The sequence below is a fragment of the Dictyostelium purpureum genome (assembly GCF_000190715.1).
Source record: "Dictyostelium purpureum unplaced genomic scaffold DICPUscaffold_3, whole genome shotgun sequence".
NCBI classification, from domain to species: domain Eukaryota; phylum Evosea; class Eumycetozoa; order Dictyosteliales; family Dictyosteliaceae; genus Dictyostelium; species Dictyostelium purpureum.
This window is the reverse complement of record NW_003519340.1, coordinates 45,289-64,392: the sequence shown is the minus strand read 5'-3', so window position 1 is coordinate 64,392 and position 19,104 is coordinate 45,289. Positions and strand designations below refer to the sequence as shown.

The following is a 19,104-nucleotide window of genomic DNA, read 5'->3' as shown; positions in this document are numbered from 1 at the left end:
TATTTTATATTTTATTATATTTTATTCTATTTTATAACTACAAATAACGATATATTTAAATAAAATTTCTTAATCTTTAAATTTATAAAAATGTGGTGCAATTTCAGATAACCACGTGGGTTCGATAACTGTGATATCTTTCATATATTCTTTAGTTGTAATCGTTACATCGTTAAATAATACCCATTGTGGTGAATTGGATAGGCATACTACAGAGGTTGGGTGAAGATAGAGAGTGTGACGTTCTCTTACTGTTTGATAAGAGCCATTGGATTGTAATTGAGCAGCATTCATAAAGAAACCTGATAAAATTGATTTTCTAATTGATATACTAGAGTTCTTGATATTACCAGATTCGATGCATGATTGTATTTTGATAGAGTATTTCTTTGCATATGCCAATAGTTGTTTTCTAACTTGTTGAACACGTTGCATTGCTTTATAATTAATTTGGTGGTCATGGCACCATGATGATGAGCTATTATTGGCGATGAATGAGTTGTAAACATTGAGTAGTGTTAAATGATCACCTTCTTTAACTATAAGATCCTTTCTTGATTTATGATTCTGGTTTGTAAAGAGACCTTGAATATTTAGCATTGCCGCAATTGTGATGATCTCTTCACTACAACCAAATTTCTCTGATTGAATAATCATTTTTGAAAATGATGGATCTGTTGGAAACTCTGCCATTATCATACCAACTGGTGATGTTAGTGTTCCTGAGTCGTTGATTGCTTCCAAACCATACAACACCTCTAATGCTCTTATCAGTGATGATGGTGGGGGTGGTGATACAAAATCGAAATGTAATATATTATCGATACCCAATGCCTTCAATTGTAAAACAGTGGTACTTAAATTGCTTCTTTGTATCTCTGGTGTGGTTTGCTTTTCTAACAAACGTTCGAATGTATCTTGAGTGTATAGTCTATAGCATTTACCGGCTCTATTACGGCCAGCCCTACCAGCTCTTTGGTTTGCAGATGACTGTGAACATGGGGCGACTATCAAAGACTCTAAACCAGTAATAGAGTTATATGATTTAAGTTTAACAAACCCACAATCCACTACATACACTATTCCATCAATTGTAATAGAGGTCTCGGCTATATTGGTGGCCACAACGATCTTTCTAGTTTTCTTTGGATCCGGTAGCTTTTCGAAAACCTTCATTTGTTTATTAATCGATAAACCTGAATACATTGGCACTATACTATACTTCATCTTACTACCAGGAGACGGTGTACTACTATTATTTGCTAAGGATTCTAAACGATCTTCTATTGCCATTATCATCTTTTCAATTTCCTCTTGACCTGTTAAGAAAACCAATATATCACCGGGTGGTTGAGTTAAATGTATATTCACGACTGTCTCCAATGTCTTTTCTATGTAGTTTACAGTTGGTTCTTCTAAATAATGAATATCTACTGGATAGACACGACCTTCAATTGACAATATCGACACTGTATCCAATGTTTTATCAAATTTTGTATTGTGATTGAAAAAGTTGTAAAATTCCTCAGCATTCAATGTGGCAGATGATATAATTAATTTCAAATCGGGTCTTCTCTTTTGCACCTTCTTTAGTAAACCCAATAATATATCTGTGGGTAGTGATCTCTCGTGAGCTTCATCTATCATTATAACTGGATACTTTTGAAGCAATGGATCCAGCATCATTTCTCTTATTAGCATACCATCAGTCATATATTTTATTCTTGTCTCTACATCTGATATCTTTTCATCGAATCTTACACTGTACCCGACTGTTTTACCTAGAGGTTCACCCAATTCTACAGCCACTCTATCAGCGACTGATATTGCTGCTACTCTTCTTGGCTGTGTACATACAATAGTTCTAAAACCATCTGCCCATCCATTTTCATATAAAAATTGTGGAATTTGTGTTGATTTACCACAACCAGTTTGGCCTACTATAATTAAGGTTTGTTTATTTTCTAATAAATATAATATTTGTTTTTTATATTCGAATATTGGTAATAAAACTCTTTGTTGGGTTATTGATAGTTTTTGGTTACTATTAAATATAAAATTTAAATTATCATTATCTTTATCGAATGAAACTGAGTTATTACTACTATTATTTTTATTATTATTATTATTATTCATTATTATATTATCATTATTATGGTAAATAATTATTATATACTATTATTACTATTATATCTATTATTATATTATAAAACAATTAATATATAATTTAAATATAACCTAGTAAACTTAAATATTGTTGATCGCGTGCATTCATTGAAAAAAATTTTACAAAACAATTATTATTATTTTTATTTTTTTTATTTTTTAAAAACAATTTTTTTTATTTTTTTTTAATTTTCAAAAAATCAATTAAAAAATTAAAATAAATAAAATAAAAAAAAAAGAGTTTGCATAAAATTTTGTAAATACACACACTATAACCAAATTTATTTATATACACACACATTCGCCCCCATACAGATAAATAATACCCCACACACACGCACGTAAAATAAACACACTTAAATATTATTTTAAAAATATTATTTTTTTTTTTTAAAATAAAAATTTTTTAATTTTTAATTCGATTCAATATATTTTTATTATAATTATTATGCCATTAGAAAAAATTATTAGTAATAATAAATAATAATAAATAATAATAATAATAATAATAATAAATAAAACTATTTTTTTTTTTTTTAATTTTTTTATTAAAGTTTAAAAAATTAAAAAAAAAAAATGATGAGCAATGAAGATAAAAAAAGAGGTAATTTTATAAATTCAGCAACAGCAAATATAGCAGCAAAAAATGAGGATTATAATGATATAGACTACACTGATTATGAAGAGATAACACCTGAATCTTTAGGTATGTACTACATAATATTTTTATAGATATTATCATTATTTTTTATTTATTTTACTCACACTAATGATAATTAAATTATTTTTATTATTATTCAGTTCGTAGGAATAGAACTAAAGAGTTTAAAGATTTAAGAAATTCAATTCAGTTAAATAAAAATATGGTATGGGAAAAATTAAAACCAAAAGTAAAATTGGCTACAATTAATAAGAGTAATTTATTGAACGATGATATTAGCGAAAAGAGTAAATATGTTCATCAATGTTCACTATGCGAAACAAAATTTGGGTTAATTAAAAATAAAAAGCAAATATGTTTAATCTGTAAATTAATAGTATGTTCAGACTGTAACTACAACCCAATACCATTTAAAGAATTGAGAATACCATCAAATAATCAAAGTAAATATACCTTTTTATAGTTAACATTAAAAATAATTATAGAAATAGAAATTAATCAACTCTTATTTTCTATACACTAGTTGTATATACATGTAAGAATTGTTTTAGTATAATGGATAGTGTATCAAAAAAAGAAATTTTCGAATTTGAAAGTAAGAGGGCAATGTCATCATCTTTTTCACAATTTTATGAACAAATGGATTTAAATATGGTGGATTTAAAGAACAAGATGCCCAAATTTAAAGATATAGTTAATAAAATACCAAATAAGAACTCTCCACTATTAGCCCAGGCAAGAGATTTAGAAAGAGTAATATCCATTCACATTAAAGAATTTGAAAATGGTGTTAGGCAATTAAAAACATTACAAGGGTCAACCCCGAAACAGCAACAAGTTATATCCAATATGAAGCACTCTTTTGCTCTATTTCTTCAATCAAATTTACCACAATTCAAATTTACAACCAAACAACTTCTTGAAAAGTCATATTTACAGCCTGAAGAACCAAGTAAACCAGTTGATAATAAAGCAGATAATAACAATATAAAAAACATTAATATACCTTCAAACAATAATAATAATAATAATAACAATAACAATAGCATTAATATTACTACAGCTAACAATGTTCAAAAATCACCACCACTTTTATCAAGTTTTATAAGTTCATTTTCAAATTTACTAAAACCATCACAACCACCAGCCCAACCATTATCATCAACACCCCCAATACCAGAGTTTAATTATGAAGACTCAATTGATAGAAGTAAGATTATATCAGTTGTTCCAGCCGTATGTCCAAAGAGAGGTGGTGCATTCATTGCAATCACTGGCGAAAATTTAAATAAACCAACGATTACCATCCAAATTGGCGGTATGTTAATTTCACCGTTTAAACAAAATGTAAATGCAATTTTAATTTTATCACCGTCACAAGATGAAGAAGGCGAAGTCGAAATTATAATATCTGATGGTCAATATATTCTATCGGAACAAAAGTTAATATTTACAGATATAGTATTTCAAACAGAAAACGATATTAGCAAAGCAAATGATCAAGCATTAAATACGTTCCAAAAATCAACTACCTCCCCATTATTAAATTCTTCAGGAGAATCAATTGACAATAGTAAATTAAATAAAAATAAAAACAATAATAATATGAATGGAGGTAACAACTACAGCAACAATAGTAATAATATAAATGGAAATCATAATAATTATGATAATATTAGTATAGGCAATAACAGTACTCATTCTTCACCAAAACTTAATAGTGCAGGTAATAGTAATTATTCTTCACCCAAATTCTCACCCAGAGCTCATCATAGAACAGATAGCACTGGTAGTGGACATCATAGATCCGATAGCACTGGTAGCAATGGTAACATTGATAATATTTTAAACAATCACGATAGTATAATGAAAAACTATCTAGGTAATAGCAAGATTGAGAGTTATAGTCAAATTGATAATTATAACAATAGTCCAAGTGATAAATATTCAATTATGGAAAGTGAATGGGGTTCAACAGGTGGCTCAATTGACGATATCACTGTAGAAATGGTGCATCCACTACAATCATCTCTTCGTGGTGGTACCAAAATTAGTGTACAATTTAAAAATCCAGTTAGACCATATATTAGTATTAAAGTTGGTGGCGTTCCGGTATCAATTACAGAAAGATCCTACGATGAAAAAAAAGTTTCTTTTTTCTCTCCTCCAATTTTAACTCAAGGAAGATACGATATTGAATTTCAACAAGATTCAAAAGTTTTAAATTTAGAAAATATAATAACCTATGAAAGACCACTACCCATTGACGATGACAATATTAGAGTAATAAATAATAGATTAACAAGTCAACAATTTAAACCCTCAAGAACCCTAGGTGGTAATAAAAAATTTTAAAAAAAAACTATATAATAAAACAATATACTATTTATTTATTACAATCCATAGTTAGTATTTATATTTTCATTTATGGGTTTATTTATATATTTATTTATGTTCATTTATATTTATTTTAAAAAAACATTTGTTTATTTGTTGTGGGTTTTTTGGCAAAAAAATGTGGGTTTTATTTTTTTTTTTTTTTTTGGCAATTTTTTTTACATATATAATTTTAAAAATAGTTTTTGATTTACAATCCAAACAATAAACAAATAGATTGTTTTAATTAAAATGTATGTGTACTTCATTGATTGTTTTTTTTTTTATGCAAAAAAAAAAAAAAAAAAAAAAAATTAAAAAAAATTTTTTAAAAATTTTGTTTTTATAATTTTTTTTTTTTTTTTTTTTTTCGTTTTTTTATTTTTTTTTAAACATTATTATATTTATATATATTAAAGAAAATGAATTTTTTAAATAAATACAGTTCTTTAAAAAGATCATTTTCAACTTTTAACACATCAAGAGTTGTTTTAAGATCAAATGCATTAAATAATAAAAGATATTTTTCAACTGAGGAAACAAGAGGTGATGAAGATATCCTCGAAGATATGAATATTAAAGGAGGAAGAAATTTAATTTTAGAGTAAGACTTCAACACAAACAATACAGATTAAAATCAAAATAAATTATCATTATCATAATCAAAATAAATTATCACAATCATAATCATAATCATGATCATAATCATAATCATAATCATAATCAATTTAATATAGATAAGGAAATAGAAAATGAAAATATTAATATTTTTATTTTATTATAGAAAAAATATTGAAGAAATTTCAAAAAAAATTGCAGATTTTTATTCACCAAGAGTTGAAACTATTTCATTAGAATCAGTTGAAAGCAAACAAGTTTCACCACTCGATAAATGTATTTCATTAAATAATAAAGCTACAGAATTAATTTCTCAAGGTAAACTTCTCGATGCACAATCAGTTTTAATTAGCGGTATTTCACTTTATGAACGTAAATGTTTTGATACTCTTGGTGAAAATGGTATTAAATCAAAACAACTCTATGGTTATTTACTTTCAAATCTTGGTTATGTTTATCACATCGAATCTAAATTCACCGATGCCATCAAATCATATACCAAATCATTAATTTATTTAGAAGGAAACCAAGATCAAGCATTCTATGCCCACACTCTTTTACTTTTATCCGAACTTTTCTCTTTACTTGGTGATAATAAAAAAGCACTCGAATCATGTAAATTATCAATCAAAATTTTCGAAACGTAAGAATCAAATCTTTTTATTATTTGTTGGTTACAAAAGTATTAATATTAACATTTATCAATTTATAATAAAAATCATTAATAATACAGTTTAGATAAAAAAATTTTAGATGAAAGATATTATTTCGCATTATTAAATTTATCAAGTTATCTTTCAATTGAAAAGAAATATGAAGAAGCTTTACCATTATGCAAAAAAGCATTTGAACAATTAGAAATAACTTTAGGTAGAAACAATGATATAGTTCAATCTGCAGCAACCAATCTTTCAAAACTCTATAATAAATTAAAAATGACTACTGAATCTGAACAATTAGATTCACTTTTCGTTAACCCATTAAAATCATCACTCCAATTTAAATTTAACCCACACTCAGATTTATCACATATCGATATGTCAGCGTAAGTATTGGAAACCAAAATATACCCACTAACAGGAAAAAGAATAGATATTAATATTTTTATTTTTTATCATCATTCCAGATTAAGAAAACAATGGACTGAACAAGGTCATCAAAAAATTTTCGATATTGATGGTTTTTATAAATCATCTGCAACCTCCAAAAAAGAATTTAAATCATTCATTAAACAATTAGAAAGCCAAGGTGTTAAAATTGGTCCAGAAGCTGAATCAATCATTAGACCTGAATTAGAATCTATTTCATATTCACCAGATGTCACCAAACAATGGGAACCAAAAACTTATAAAATCACCAAAGAAGAATAAAAAACAAAATTTAAATAACAAATAAAATAAAATAAAATAATATATAATATTTTTTAAAAAAAAAAGTTAAGAAATAATTTATGGATAAAAGAAATATTTTTTAAAAAAAAAAAAAAGGAAAATTATTAAATGATATTTTATAAAGTTTTAGTTTTTATTTAATTTGATTTTAATTTTTTAGAATTTAATAAATTATTTCTTTCTTCAGCTTTTCTTTTAATATTTAATGCCATTTCACTTAAATTGCTCTTTGCAGCTTCTGATGCTGATGAACCTGTATTATTATTATTAATTTGTTTAGTTTTATTTCTTCTTTCTAAAATTTCTTTTTCTTGTTTTTCTTTTTCTGATTTACGAATGGTATTCTTTTCATTGAGGATTTCTACCATAGCTGATGTTCTAAGGAATTTTGGATCGGTTGGATCGAGACCAAAGTTATTATCTTTGTAAATTTGACCGAATCTAGGATCTTTAACATCGATTTTGAATCCATCAGCTTCATCATCAATGTTTTTGTTTTCTTTGACTTCTAATTTTTCGTTCTTTTTCTTTAATTTCTTTTCGAGTTTCTTCTTTTGGTGTGGATCGAGTGTGTTTAATTTAGCTTCTTTTTCTAATTTCTTTTTGGAGAAACCTCTCTTCTTTTCACCGTCATCATTCATAAGTAAGAGTTCAAGTTCGGCTTGTTCCTTCTTTTCCTCTTCGGTGAGTCTACCTTTAGATTTATTCTTCTTTTGTTGTTTATCTTTTTCTTCTTTTTCTTTAATAATTTGTGAAACTTCCTCTCTTCTTTCTCTCTTCTTTTGTTGTTTCTTTTCTTTTTTCTTTTGTAAATAATCGGTAAATACTGTGCCATTTTCTCTTTGTTCTTTTTCTTTGAGTAATTTTTTACCTAAACCACTTAAATTTGTATTAATAACCATTTCTTTAACATCATCTTCCTCTTCGTCATCTGATTTCAAATCTTTAGCCCAATCTGGTACTTCATCATCATCATTTAATGAATTGTTTTTAACAAATCCTTTGGTATCGCCGTTGATATTATGTGGGATATCTTCTTCATCATCTTCGCTATCGGATGATTCATCATCTGCCTCTGAGTCTGATTCACTTCCAACAACCAATTCGCCCTCTTGGTCACCTTCTTCGCTTGATGAATCTTGAGTATTTTCATCTCCATCGAATTTGACAGTAAAATCTTCATCATCATCATCATCTGAATTTGAGTTTTTATCTTTAACATCTGAAAAAGCTGAACTGAATGTAATTTGAACATCATCCTTTTCTTTTGCTTCCAACATATCTGTATCTAATAATAATGATTTATATTTATTTCTAAGCTTTAAACGTTTGGCAGTTTGATCAGTTTCGCTATCATCAGACTCGTCTTCGGAGCTAGTTGGTTCAGCTAAATAAGCTCTCAAATCCTCTTCTCTTGCATCATCTTTTGAATAGTTCTTTGTTAATAATTTCTTTCTGCTCTTGTCGACATCCCAAGTGAAATCTACAGTAGTACCTTTAAGAACTGAGGTGGAGAAACCAAAACCTTTAGTTGAAGCTGGTAAAGTATCACATGAATCTCTTGGTGGATTTTTAAATTCTTGGTCATCTGGAACAAATCTTAAATCTAATACATTAGCGGTATCTTCAATTTCCATACCTTCACATTCTTCATAGATTTTATTGGCAGTTTCTACAGAGCTACACTTTACGATAGCATAGTAGTATTTTAATTTTGATAACTCGTATTGTCTTAATTTCTCTAAATTGAAACCTTTACCATCTAAAGATTCGGCATCTTCAACCTTGTCATAAGATAAGGTTGATTCGTCCATCATTGCTTGATCTTTATCTCTGCTCCAAATTTCTTTTGATGGACCTGATGACTTTTCCTTTGCCATTTGTTCTAAACCATAATCTGATGGATAAACTGTAATTCTTTCAATGTGTCCACCTGGTGGTACGAATGAATTTAATAATACGAATAAATCTTTTGAATCAATATTATCCCAATCACAATTTAAAACAGCGAATCTTTTAGTTGCATCACCTCTTGGAATATCGTCATCTTCCTGTTGTCCCAACTCACCTTCACTTTCAGACTCGATATCATCACCTTCAAACTCTTCTGCGTCACTACTTTCTGTATCTGAATTATATTCAAAACCACCATATTCTACAACCTTACTTTTATCTGAATCTACATTTGAATTTATAGAGTCATTATCTGAATCGTTAATTTCAATATCTGAATCTTCATCTTCTTCCTCTTCAACTTGTTTTGGTTGTTGTTTTTTATTTTTTTGTTCTTGTTTTGGTTGTGATTGGGGTTTCTTTTTATCTTCTTTTTGTTCTTGTTGTGGTTGATTTTGTTCAAGTATAAAATTTTTTGAAATAGTTTTATTAATTTTAGTTTTATCAACCTTTCTACCATATTCATCAATTGGAGCTGTATTTTTATAAATAAATGATATAAATTAATAAACATTCTTTTTTTTTTTTTTTTTTTTTTTTTAAATTAATATGACACATACCACTATCTGTAAATTTATTTGTTAATATTTTTTTGAATCTTTCATCAAGTTTAATTGACATATCTTTCTTTCTATACATTTGGAATTTTGGTTCAGATTGGGCATGTGTAAAACGTTTATCTGTAATAACACCATTATTGTTCTTTGGTGCTGCTTTATTACCACCAGTAGATGGTGCTGATGGTTTTTTGTTATTTGTTGGTTTTTTATTCATATTTAAAAATATTTATAACTATGAATATTACAAAATACAATTAAGATACAATAAAAAAAATAAAAAAATTAATAATCGTTTTTTTTTCGTTTTTTAAAATTTTTTTTATTTTTAAAATATTTTTTTTTTTTATTTTTATTTTTATTTTTTTTTTATTTATTTTATATTATTAGTTTTTGTATTTCGTTTTAAGAATTATTAAAGATAATTATTATTTTTTTTTTTTGATTTTATACCATTTTTTCTAAATCTTCAATAAACTTTTTACCAATACGGATAAACTTTTCATATGATTCGTTAGTTTTTTTATAATCATCGCAAACTATAAAAATGCAATCTTGATTTGCGTTTGATATCACATATAAAGTGCTAGAGTCATCATCTGATTTACACCAAAATGTAAAGTTTTTTCTATCTATATTTTCTTCTTTGATATCGAATGTTATCCCATTTACAAACATACATCTTTCTTTACTTTCACCATTTAATATGTCTTTAATAAATTCTGATTCTGATAATTGCATTTTAAAATGTGGTGAATGTAGTTTATAATCATCTCCTGTTTATTATATTATTAATATCTTTTTCTTTTTTTTTTTTTATTTTTTTATTATTATTATAAATACCTTTTATACAACCAAAACTAGAATATGTTTCATATGTAATAATTAAATTTTTTTCATCAAAATGGGTTTTGTGCTCAACTTTATTTTGTGCCATTTGACCGTTACTAGTTGTTTGATTTTTCATTATTTTATGTTTATATAATTAATTTGTTTTATTTGTTTTATAAATTATAAAAATTAAGTTATTTATTTATTTGTTTATTTATTACAAAAAAAATTAATAAAATTTAAAATTGAAATTAAAAATTAAAATTTTATTAAAATTTAAAAAAAAAAAAAAAAAAAAAAAAATTAAATTAAATATTAAAAATAATAATAATTGTAAATTTCGTTGTAATAGTGTGTGTGGTATAATGATTTAAATTAATTAAATATGGAAATAAAATAAAAAAATAATAATTAAATTTATTAGTAAATATCAAAAAGTACTCTTTCGATAGATATTTTAAAGGAAAGGAATAGAAAAATACAAATTATACATATATAGATATAACCATAAAAAAAAAAAAACAAACAAATAAATAAAATAAAAATAAATATAAAAAAATAAAAATTTTATTATATTTTTATAAAATTTTAATTTATTATTTTGAAATTTAAAAAAAAAAAAAAAAATGTGTATATCAAAAATTAAAAATAACTATTTGTGGTAATATATAATTTAGGAATTTTACATTTTAAAAAAAATTATAAAAAAATTAAAATTAAATTAAATTGTTTTTTTTCATTTAAATAATTTTTATAGTAAATGGGTACGGTGGGCCATGATGAATATTCAAACGAAAATTAATAATTGGTATTGGAATATTTGGAATTCAAATCTATAAAAACCTTGCCTGGGTAATGGAAATTAATTTTCTTGTTCCTTGATTCGAATCCGAGCTAAAAAACTCAAAATTGTTTAAAAATATCTTTTTCGAACCCGGTTTACTGAAAAGTTTTTTTTTAGTCGCCCATATCTGTTTTTTTTAAAATTTTATTTTTTATATTTTTTATTCAAAAAAATTTAAAATTTTTATTATTTAAAAAATGTTTTATTTTTTTAGAAAGCAATCAGCCATATTGAAATAATAAAAAGATGAAGTTATTATTATCTTTAATTTTAATTTTAACAATAGTTTCAAATTTTTGTTTTGCCGATATTTCAAATCAATATGTAAACTTTGAAGTTTTTAGCGACCCACAATGCTTAGTTTCCAATTCTAGCTATGGCGTAGGTTTTACATTTGCCGCCAATACATGTGTTACCGACGATTATACCTCCAATCATCTCTTTACCGTTAAAGGCAACACTGTTACTGGTCAAGATTTCCAAAGTCAAGGTGCTGAATTATGCACCACCCCATTAAACCCACCATACACCTATAAGGTCAATTCATGTGTCGAACCAGGAAATTTTGTTACCGATATCGATAAATGGATCGAAGCTCCATACAAGCCATTTTATTATAAAGTTACAGTTTCATCAGTTCCAATTATTCAAACCAATTCTATGGCACTTGTTTATATGGATCAAGAATGTAATTTAGATTATGTTATTTATGCTAAATATTATATGAATGGAACTATTGTTAAATTCCATAATCAAGACTATATGTACTTTTGTGATGGCGATACACCAATGAGTGGATATTGTCCAGGTACATCAGGAACCTGCAACTCACCAACCTATTCTAATTATGTTGCTACTTGTGAATCTTATGCTCCATTCTACAACACCTCAACTGAACTCACAGGTTGCCAAGGCAGCACTTGTTCTGGTGGTTTTAGTGGTTTTAGTTCCTCTGGTGCCATCTCTGCTTCAAGTGATAATACTGGTACAGGTTCAGCTTCAGGTGGTCAAAGCCGTGATCCAATCGTTACTTTTAATGGTGAATCCCGTGGTTCATCCCCAGCAGGCTCTGGTAGTAGTATTTTTTCTGGCTCTTACTCAACTATTTGTTTCTAAATACATCTTTATTTTATTTATAATACTTTTTTTTAAATAAAATCAATAAATAATTTTTTTTTATATCAAAAAAAAATTATATCTCAACATTTAGTAATATTATTAATAAAAAAAATAACAATCTAATATATTTTAAAAAATTAAAAATAATTAATGGTAATATTTCAAATCTCATTTATTTTTTAGAAAAACTTTCAAATCATAAACAAAATGAAAAACTTAAGGGGTAACAAAATTGGGATTTTATATAAAAAATATTTTTTATTTTTTATTTTATGTTTTAAGTTCTATACTTTTTTTTTTTTTTTTTTATATTTTTTTCATTTTTTTTTTTATATTTTTTTTAAATTTTTATTTTTAATTTTTATTTTTTTAATTTTTTTTAATTTTATCTCTTTATTTTTTTATAGACACACACCAATTAATCTAAAATTTAAAATCAAATGAAAAACAAAATTTTTCAAATTTAAAAAAAAAAAATAAATTTTTTTTTATTAGAAAAAAAAAAAAAAAGGGGGGGGGGGGGGGGGGTCCGGGTTTAAAAAAAAAAAAAAAAAAAAAAAAAAAAAAAAAAAAACATTGAAATAAGTTTTTTTTTTGTAAATTTTTTATCGCAAAGTTTTTTTTACAAAATTTTTTAATCATCTTTGTAAATACACGAAAATATTTTCGTCTAATTTAATTGCCTTTTACAAAGCCACTTACTCTCTCAAAAATTTTTTTTTGGTTTTAAAAAATAATAAATAAAATAATTTGAATAATAAAATAAAAGTGAGCTATGAAATCGGAATCATCAAAAGTGTTCAATGGTAATGGTTGTAATGAATTAGCAATACACGATACATACACGGAAGAATACAAAGAATTTATAAAAACGTTAAAAAATGATTGGGAAGATATACAATTTATTGCTAAAGGTAGTTTTGGTCTTATAGTTAAAGCAAAAAAGAAAAATGGTATTTTAAATGGTATAAAATTGGGCGATAGTTATTGTATTATAAAAAGAAAGAAAAGGGACCCAAATGTAGTATAAATTTATTAAATAAACAATACATAAAAAAAAAAAAGAAATCCTAATACAGTTAATTTTTAATATTTAGTTAATATTCGATAATGAAAGTGATATCTTAAAGACAATATTGTCTTTAAAAAGCAAACTATTGTTGAAATATTATTATCACGAAATTAAAGCTGAATATGTGTATATATACACAGAATATTTTGAGGGCCAAACCATTGGCTTATATGTCAAAGAAAATAATAGAATCAAAGAAGAAGAAAATATTATATTTATTACATGGAGCATACTTAGAGCATTAGAGCTATTACATCGAAATTGTATAATGCACAGAGATATAAGTCCCAACAATATTTTGGTGTCTAAAGACTTTAAAGAGATCAAATTAATAGATTTTGGCCATTCAATAGCACTTTTAACCGGTTCAAAGAGTCTTCATCATGGGGGTTTAACTGGAACTTTAGGCTTTATTGCACCCGAAATTATATATGAGAACAATCATCCAGGAAGGGGGTCAGATATATGGAGTTTGGGTGCAATGGTACTATTTATGTATGGTTATATACTTCCAAAAAGTGGTGAGTTAATAATTCCACAAGACATACCCCAAAATATCCAATCCTTTCTTAAAGATTCTTTAAAGAAACGTTATAATGAAAGAGCAACTGCTATAAATCTTTTACAAAATGGTCTCTTTTCAAATTTAAATCAAGAACATCAACAAAATCAACAAAATTTAGAATTAAATGATAGAGAAATTATAATTTATACCGATAAAAATAATTGTTATAATAGTAATTGTAATAATAGTTCGTCCTCAACATCTTCTTCATCATTAACAGACAAAGAATTATTATCAAATAATAAAAGCAAATATGGTTATGGATCATTTGACCCTTTTGTAAATGAAGGTAAACCAAAGTATTCAAATTTAATCAAAAGGTTTTTATTTAAAAAAGGTCAATTTTTAAAAACATTCAATATTACCGCAATAGCAATGATGTTTTTTATTATTGTTTCAGCAATATTATTACCAGTCATGTTAACCAAATATTTAAAGAGTGATACCGAAATAAGCGAATATAAATTCAACTTATATCAATACAATCAATATATGGAAGAAGGAAAAAAGAACATTGGTCTCGGTCAATTTAATGATGCAAAGGTTAGCTACGAAAGGGCATTAAATGTTTCGAAACTGCTTGATAAAGACCAATATATACTAGACTCGTACAAAGGAATCTTTGATAGTGTTTACTCTGGTGGTAATTATAACGAAGCTTTGGTTATAGCGGAAAGTTACATTGCAGTTTCACCAACCTCAATCACAGCTCAACTTCAATATCACCAAATGAGGGGTATGGTATTCTTCAATACAGGCAAATTGCAACCATGCATTGATGAAAGACTGCTTGTAGTAAAATACACAAAACAAATCTATCAAAACAATTCAAATCAAGAGGCATATTCCCAGGTTGGGGTCGGCACATGCTATGCAGAGCATGGGAGGTATCAAGATGCTATCAAGTATTACACAATTGCATTCAACATTTACCAAACCATGAATAGCACATATCGTGACAAATACTATTATGCTGCCTCACTTTTCCATTTGGGCTATTCATACTTTCACAGCGAAAATCTTACCAACTATATGGAGGAGTCATTCAAATATTTTAACCAAAGCTATATAGTGGGTTTAGAGCTTTACAAAGAAGACTCTGATAAATATTATATATTTTTAACAGATAGACAAAATTATTTGGGTAGATGGTATATTCAAAAAGGGGACCCAGCTTCATTAGATTTAGGTTTCAAATTTTTAAAACAAAGCGAATCAATACTAAGAGAAAAAAGCAAATTTAAAATACCAGAGATGGCTGAAACACTTTATTTGCTAGGTCAAATCGAAAGACTAAGATCAAACTATGAAAGAGCTCTCGAATATCAACACGATGTTTTATCAATAAGAGTGGAACTTTACACCCCTACAGGTAACATTTTGCGTCCAAGTATTGCTGAAGCCTGTTTAGAAATTGGCCAGGATCTAGTACATGTTGGTAATTGTACTGATGTTGTGTATTGCATGGAAAGAGCTAAACAAATTTATGATACATTTGACAATGACTCATTAATCAAAAATCAACTATCAATAATTAATAGTACAATTTCCTACTGCGAAAGTATTTCAACAAAAAAATCTTTTTTAAAAGCTATTGTAGCAAATGTAAATTGTAAATTGTAAAAATAAAAATATGTTTAAAAAATTTATTATTATTTTTTTTGTTGTTTGTTTTAATATACATATGCTTTTTCATTGTAATTATCATAGTGGCGACTAAAGAGTAGTTGTTTAATTGATGATGGTAAAAAACATTGGTCAAGAAGTGGTTTTAAACTATAATCTAGGATTAGTTCTTCCACTGAGGATGGTATATCGCCCTCTTTAAGTATTTGATTGAAACAATGACCTAGCTCTAATGATCGGAGTGATTTTGGTAAAACTCCTTCGCTAAATGTTTGATTGAAACTAAACCCAAATTTTAATCTCTTGACTGAAGGTGGAATATCTCCTTTGCAAAGTGGTTGGTTAAAGTGATAGCCGAATACCAGAGTTTCTAAAGATAGGGCAATAGATGGCGATATAACTGTTGCTTTAAATGGATAATTAAAGCTGAGACCTAGTGTTAACATTTTGAGTGATGGTGGTAAATGGCCTTCTTTAATTTCTTGATTGAAACTACTGCCAAATTTTAATATTTCAAGTGAAGGAGGCAAAAGACCAGGTTTAAGTGGGTTATTGTAGAGCTCCCCAAACTCCAAGATTTTAACTGATGGTGGTATTACATCGGTCCCAATCTCATGAATAAAACCAAAACCAAATTTTAGTTTCCTTACTGATGGTGGTATCATACCCGGTTTAAGATGTTGATTGAAGTAAGTTCCAAAACTTAAAAATTCAATTGTATCTGTTAAGTCATATTCATCTAATCTATCTTTGAACTCCAAGGTTACATCTACTAAATATCTACTTTTTTTTGTTTGAATAAAATCATCTTTAGAATAAAATATAACACTATTAACAAAATAATATTTGAAATGTTTAGTTATTTGTTTTCTTATATATACATTTCTCCAAACTAAAAAAAATAGATGATCCATTTATTATTGAAATTAATTATAATTTAATATTTAAGTTATTTTTTTAAAAATAAAAATTAACCACAAAAAAAAAAAAATTTCTTTTTTATTATTAAATTATTAAAAAAAAAATAAAAAAAAAAAAATATATTTTTTATTTTTTTATTTAAATTAATTTTATTATTTTTAAGTGCTTGTTTGTGGTATGTTTTCAATAATTTATTTATAAGTAAAATGGTTGTAGAATACGTTTATTAAATGTTTGGGATAAGTTTTTTGTAAGGATTTTCATATAAAAATTTGAAAAATTTTTTTTTTGAAAATGCAATTTTTTTAAACAACCTTTTTGCATTAATGGTTTTGCCAATAAAGTGAATATAGACTTGATCACCATTGAATAGAAAGTTTGTTTATAATTTTTCTGATACCGTTATATGTTGTTAGTTTTATAGTTTAATTAATTTCATTTTCAAAACTATTGATTGTTTCTTTTGTTTAGCATTGGGATTTATTGAACAGTTATACTTCTTCATATTTTCTAATTTATTTATTTATTATTTCTAACAATGGTTTTAAATGAACAAATAGCTCTATTGGTTTTGGTTTATTATAATTTGTTTTTTATAAAAACATTGTTGTATAAAAATACAATTAATAAAAATGATGTGGGTGAAATAATAAAAAATAGAAATTTTTTTTTTTTTTTTTTTTTTTTTAAATTTATTATTATCATAAAACACAAATTAATTATATAATTAAATAAAATATATACATAAATGGGTTTTTTGGTTTTAAAACTTTCCCATGAAAAGTAATACGATAGCATCATCGCACAACTTGCTACATAAAAATTTCTCTTGGGCTTTGGAAAAAAAATTAAAATAATTAATTTTTTAATTTTTTAATTTTTTAAATTTTTTTCAAAATAACTCGCCAATATAAAAAGTCGTAAAATTCATAAATAAAGATCATTGACGAAATAAGTTTTTGCACACTGGTCTTATTTAAAGGTATTATTTATTGTTTGTTTGTTTGTTTTGGTTTTTCCAAAAGCAATTGTTGGACAAACACAATCAATGAATGACATGGCCGCAGTAACATTGTTGAAGCGTTAAAGAATGCTACATCAATCACCCATTTCAAATCACTATTTAATAATATTTGTGAAGAGTCGAACATCCCAAAGAGCTTATTCTCCATAATGCGTAGCCATTGTGTCAACCCGGACACATACAATAACTTGTTACACACCTACAACGAATTTGAATTAAATCGTCACCTTCGATTTGGAAATTTAAACGTTCAGATTCGTTGTAAGTGTGTAACAGATTATTGTATGTGTCCGGGTTAACACAACGGTTATGCATTATAAAATAAAGTTCTTCACAGATAACAACAAGCACTGAAGTTAACTTTACCAAGAACGGTGGTACTAAAGTACTTAACTAAGTATTAAATGGAAATTTAATCTTTAGATATAAAAATAAAGTTTGCCTAATGTGTGGACAAAAACACTACATAAACAAGTCTACTAATGGGTTAAACAACAGCAAAGTTTCTATTTCCACAGAAAATATAAAAAAATTTAAAAGCTGACTACCAAGTCAAGAATTATCTACAGATAATATCTTCTTAAATATATAAATAAAATAAAAAATATTCGTTCACTATCCTTTCACCTCATATATTGAAGATTACGATTCAAATGACAGTATTTTTAAAAATAAGTTATTTTTTATATTTGTCTTTTTATTTTTTCTTATTTTTTTATTTATTTTTTTTTATTTTCCATATAAAAAAAGTAGGTCAAATCTTTACTTAGAGATATTTAATTAATTAATGTCAATCAATAGAATTTGCAGAATGGGGCACCTTTTATTAGCTATGTTATTATCCACCAGCAGTTATGGAAGATCAACGCAATACGCTTATAGCTCGGGTTAATATTCATTTCAGACTGTGTCCAAATCGTTTGATGCAGGAGAATGTTATGGGGGAAAAAGCAATTTATTATTATGTACCAAAAAAAATATTCCATGCACAAGAACAATTTTTAAATTCGGAAATTGTTAGTGTTTGTTCTGATCAATATTATTTCTCATCGTTGGTATGGAATATTCAGACTCCTTGGGAAAGTGTGTTCATAAACATACCTATAATTTTACTTGGTTTCAAATATAGATTCGATGGTATTCAGCTTCCTTGGTTTAATAATTACCGAATTAGTTCCTGTTATTTCCATTTTTTATTGTTTTAACCCAAAATCAATTAAAAAACCAAGAATACAAAATGAAAAAGTAAAAGATTTAAATAATATCAAAATTAAAAAAAGAAAAGGAATAATTTAGTTAATAATCAAACTTCAAATGATTGTTAAGCAAACTTTTGAAATTAAAAAATAAAATAAAATAAAATAAAATAAAATAAAATAA

General features: G+C 26.0%; 9 protein-coding genes across 9 annotated transcripts; 5 read left to right on the top strand and 4 right to left on the bottom strand.

The window, feature by feature from the left end:
* Positions 1-69: 69 nt before the first annotated feature.
* Positions 70-1,227, bottom strand: DICPUDRAFT_25225 (uncharacterized protein; the record flags this gene model as incomplete). The annotated part of the gene is made up of 1 exon (XM_003283024.1): positions 70-1,227. One exon carries the CDS (start codon positions 1,225-1,227, stop codon positions 70-72), a length of 1,158 nt encoding a protein of 385 aa, XP_003283072.1.
* Positions 1,228-2,682: 1,455 nt separating this feature from the next.
* Positions 2,683-5,222, top strand: DICPUDRAFT_96265 (uncharacterized protein). The gene is made up of 3 exons (XM_003283071.1): positions 2,683-2,872; positions 2,968-3,270; positions 3,351-5,222. The coding sequence occupies exons 1-3, from the start codon at positions 2,743-2,745 to the stop codon at positions 5,180-5,182; spliced, it is 2,265 nt and encodes a 754-aa protein (XP_003283119.1). The 5' UTR covers positions 2,683-2,742; the 3' UTR covers positions 5,183-5,222.
* A 403-nt stretch (positions 5,223-5,625) lies between these two features.
* On the top strand, positions 5,626-7,191 carry DICPUDRAFT_74070 (uncharacterized protein; the record flags this gene model as incomplete). The annotated part of the gene is made up of 4 exons (XM_003283070.1): positions 5,626-5,807; positions 5,988-6,464; positions 6,555-6,866; positions 6,948-7,191. The coding sequence occupies 4 exons, from the start codon at positions 5,626-5,628 to the stop codon at positions 7,189-7,191; spliced, it is 1,215 nt and encodes a 404-aa protein (XP_003283118.1).
* A 167-nt stretch (positions 7,192-7,358) lies between these two features.
* DICPUDRAFT_15659 (uncharacterized protein) lies at positions 7,359-9,870 on the bottom strand (the record flags this gene model as incomplete). The annotated part of the gene is made up of 2 exons (XM_003283023.1): positions 7,359-9,640; positions 9,726-9,870. Coding segments are annotated over 2 exons (2,427 nt in total), but the record flags the coding sequence as incomplete, so codon positions are not given.
* Positions 9,871-10,169: 299 nt separating this feature from the next.
* DICPUDRAFT_146707 (uncharacterized protein) lies at positions 10,170-10,689 on the bottom strand (the record flags this gene model as incomplete). The annotated part of the gene is made up of 2 exons (XM_003283022.1): positions 10,170-10,498; positions 10,566-10,689. 2 exons carry the CDS (start codon positions 10,687-10,689, stop codon positions 10,170-10,172), a joined length of 453 nt encoding a protein of 150 aa, XP_003283070.1.
* Positions 10,690-11,643: 954 nt separating this feature from the next.
* DICPUDRAFT_25187 (uncharacterized protein) lies at positions 11,644-12,513 on the top strand (the record flags this gene model as incomplete). The annotated part of the gene is made up of 1 exon (XM_003283069.1): positions 11,644-12,513. One exon carries the CDS (start codon positions 11,644-11,646, stop codon positions 12,511-12,513), a length of 870 nt encoding a protein of 289 aa, XP_003283117.1.
* Positions 12,514-13,291: 778 nt separating this feature from the next.
* On the top strand, positions 13,292-15,776 carry DICPUDRAFT_146705 (uncharacterized protein; the record flags this gene model as incomplete). The annotated part of the gene is made up of 2 exons (XM_003283068.1): positions 13,292-13,540; positions 13,614-15,776. The coding sequence occupies 2 exons, from the start codon at positions 13,292-13,294 to the stop codon at positions 15,774-15,776; spliced, it is 2,412 nt and encodes an 803-aa protein (XP_003283116.1).
* Positions 15,777-15,826: 50 nt separating this feature from the next.
* DICPUDRAFT_74065 (uncharacterized protein) lies at positions 15,827-16,693 on the bottom strand (the record flags this gene model as incomplete). Its single annotated transcript, XM_003283021.1, has 1 exon — positions 15,827-16,693. The coding sequence occupies one exon, from the start codon at positions 16,691-16,693 to the stop codon at positions 15,827-15,829; it is 867 nt and encodes a 288-aa protein (XP_003283069.1).
* Positions 16,694-18,578: 1,885 nt separating this feature from the next.
* Positions 18,579-19,020, top strand: DICPUDRAFT_74064 (uncharacterized protein; the record flags this gene model as incomplete). The annotated part of the gene is made up of 2 exons (XM_003283067.1): positions 18,579-18,807; positions 18,854-19,020. 2 exons carry the CDS (start codon positions 18,579-18,581, stop codon positions 19,018-19,020), a joined length of 396 nt encoding a protein of 131 aa, XP_003283115.1.
* Positions 19,021-19,104: the final 84 nt, after the last annotated feature.

Excerpts from the sequence above, each read along its gene's own strand:
- DICPUDRAFT_96265 (XM_003283071.1), top strand. The coding sequence starts at position 2,743 with ATGATGAGCAATGAAGATAAAAAAAGAGGTAATTTTATAAATTCAGCA. Across the intron at positions 2,873-2,967 it reads GATAACACCTGAATCTTTAG|TTCGTAGGAATAGAACTAAA; the intron begins GTATGTACTACA and ends ATTATTATTCAG. Across the intron at positions 3,271-3,350 it reads AATACCATCAAATAATCAAA|TTGTATATACATGTAAGAAT; the intron begins GTAAATATACCT and ends TCTATACACTAG.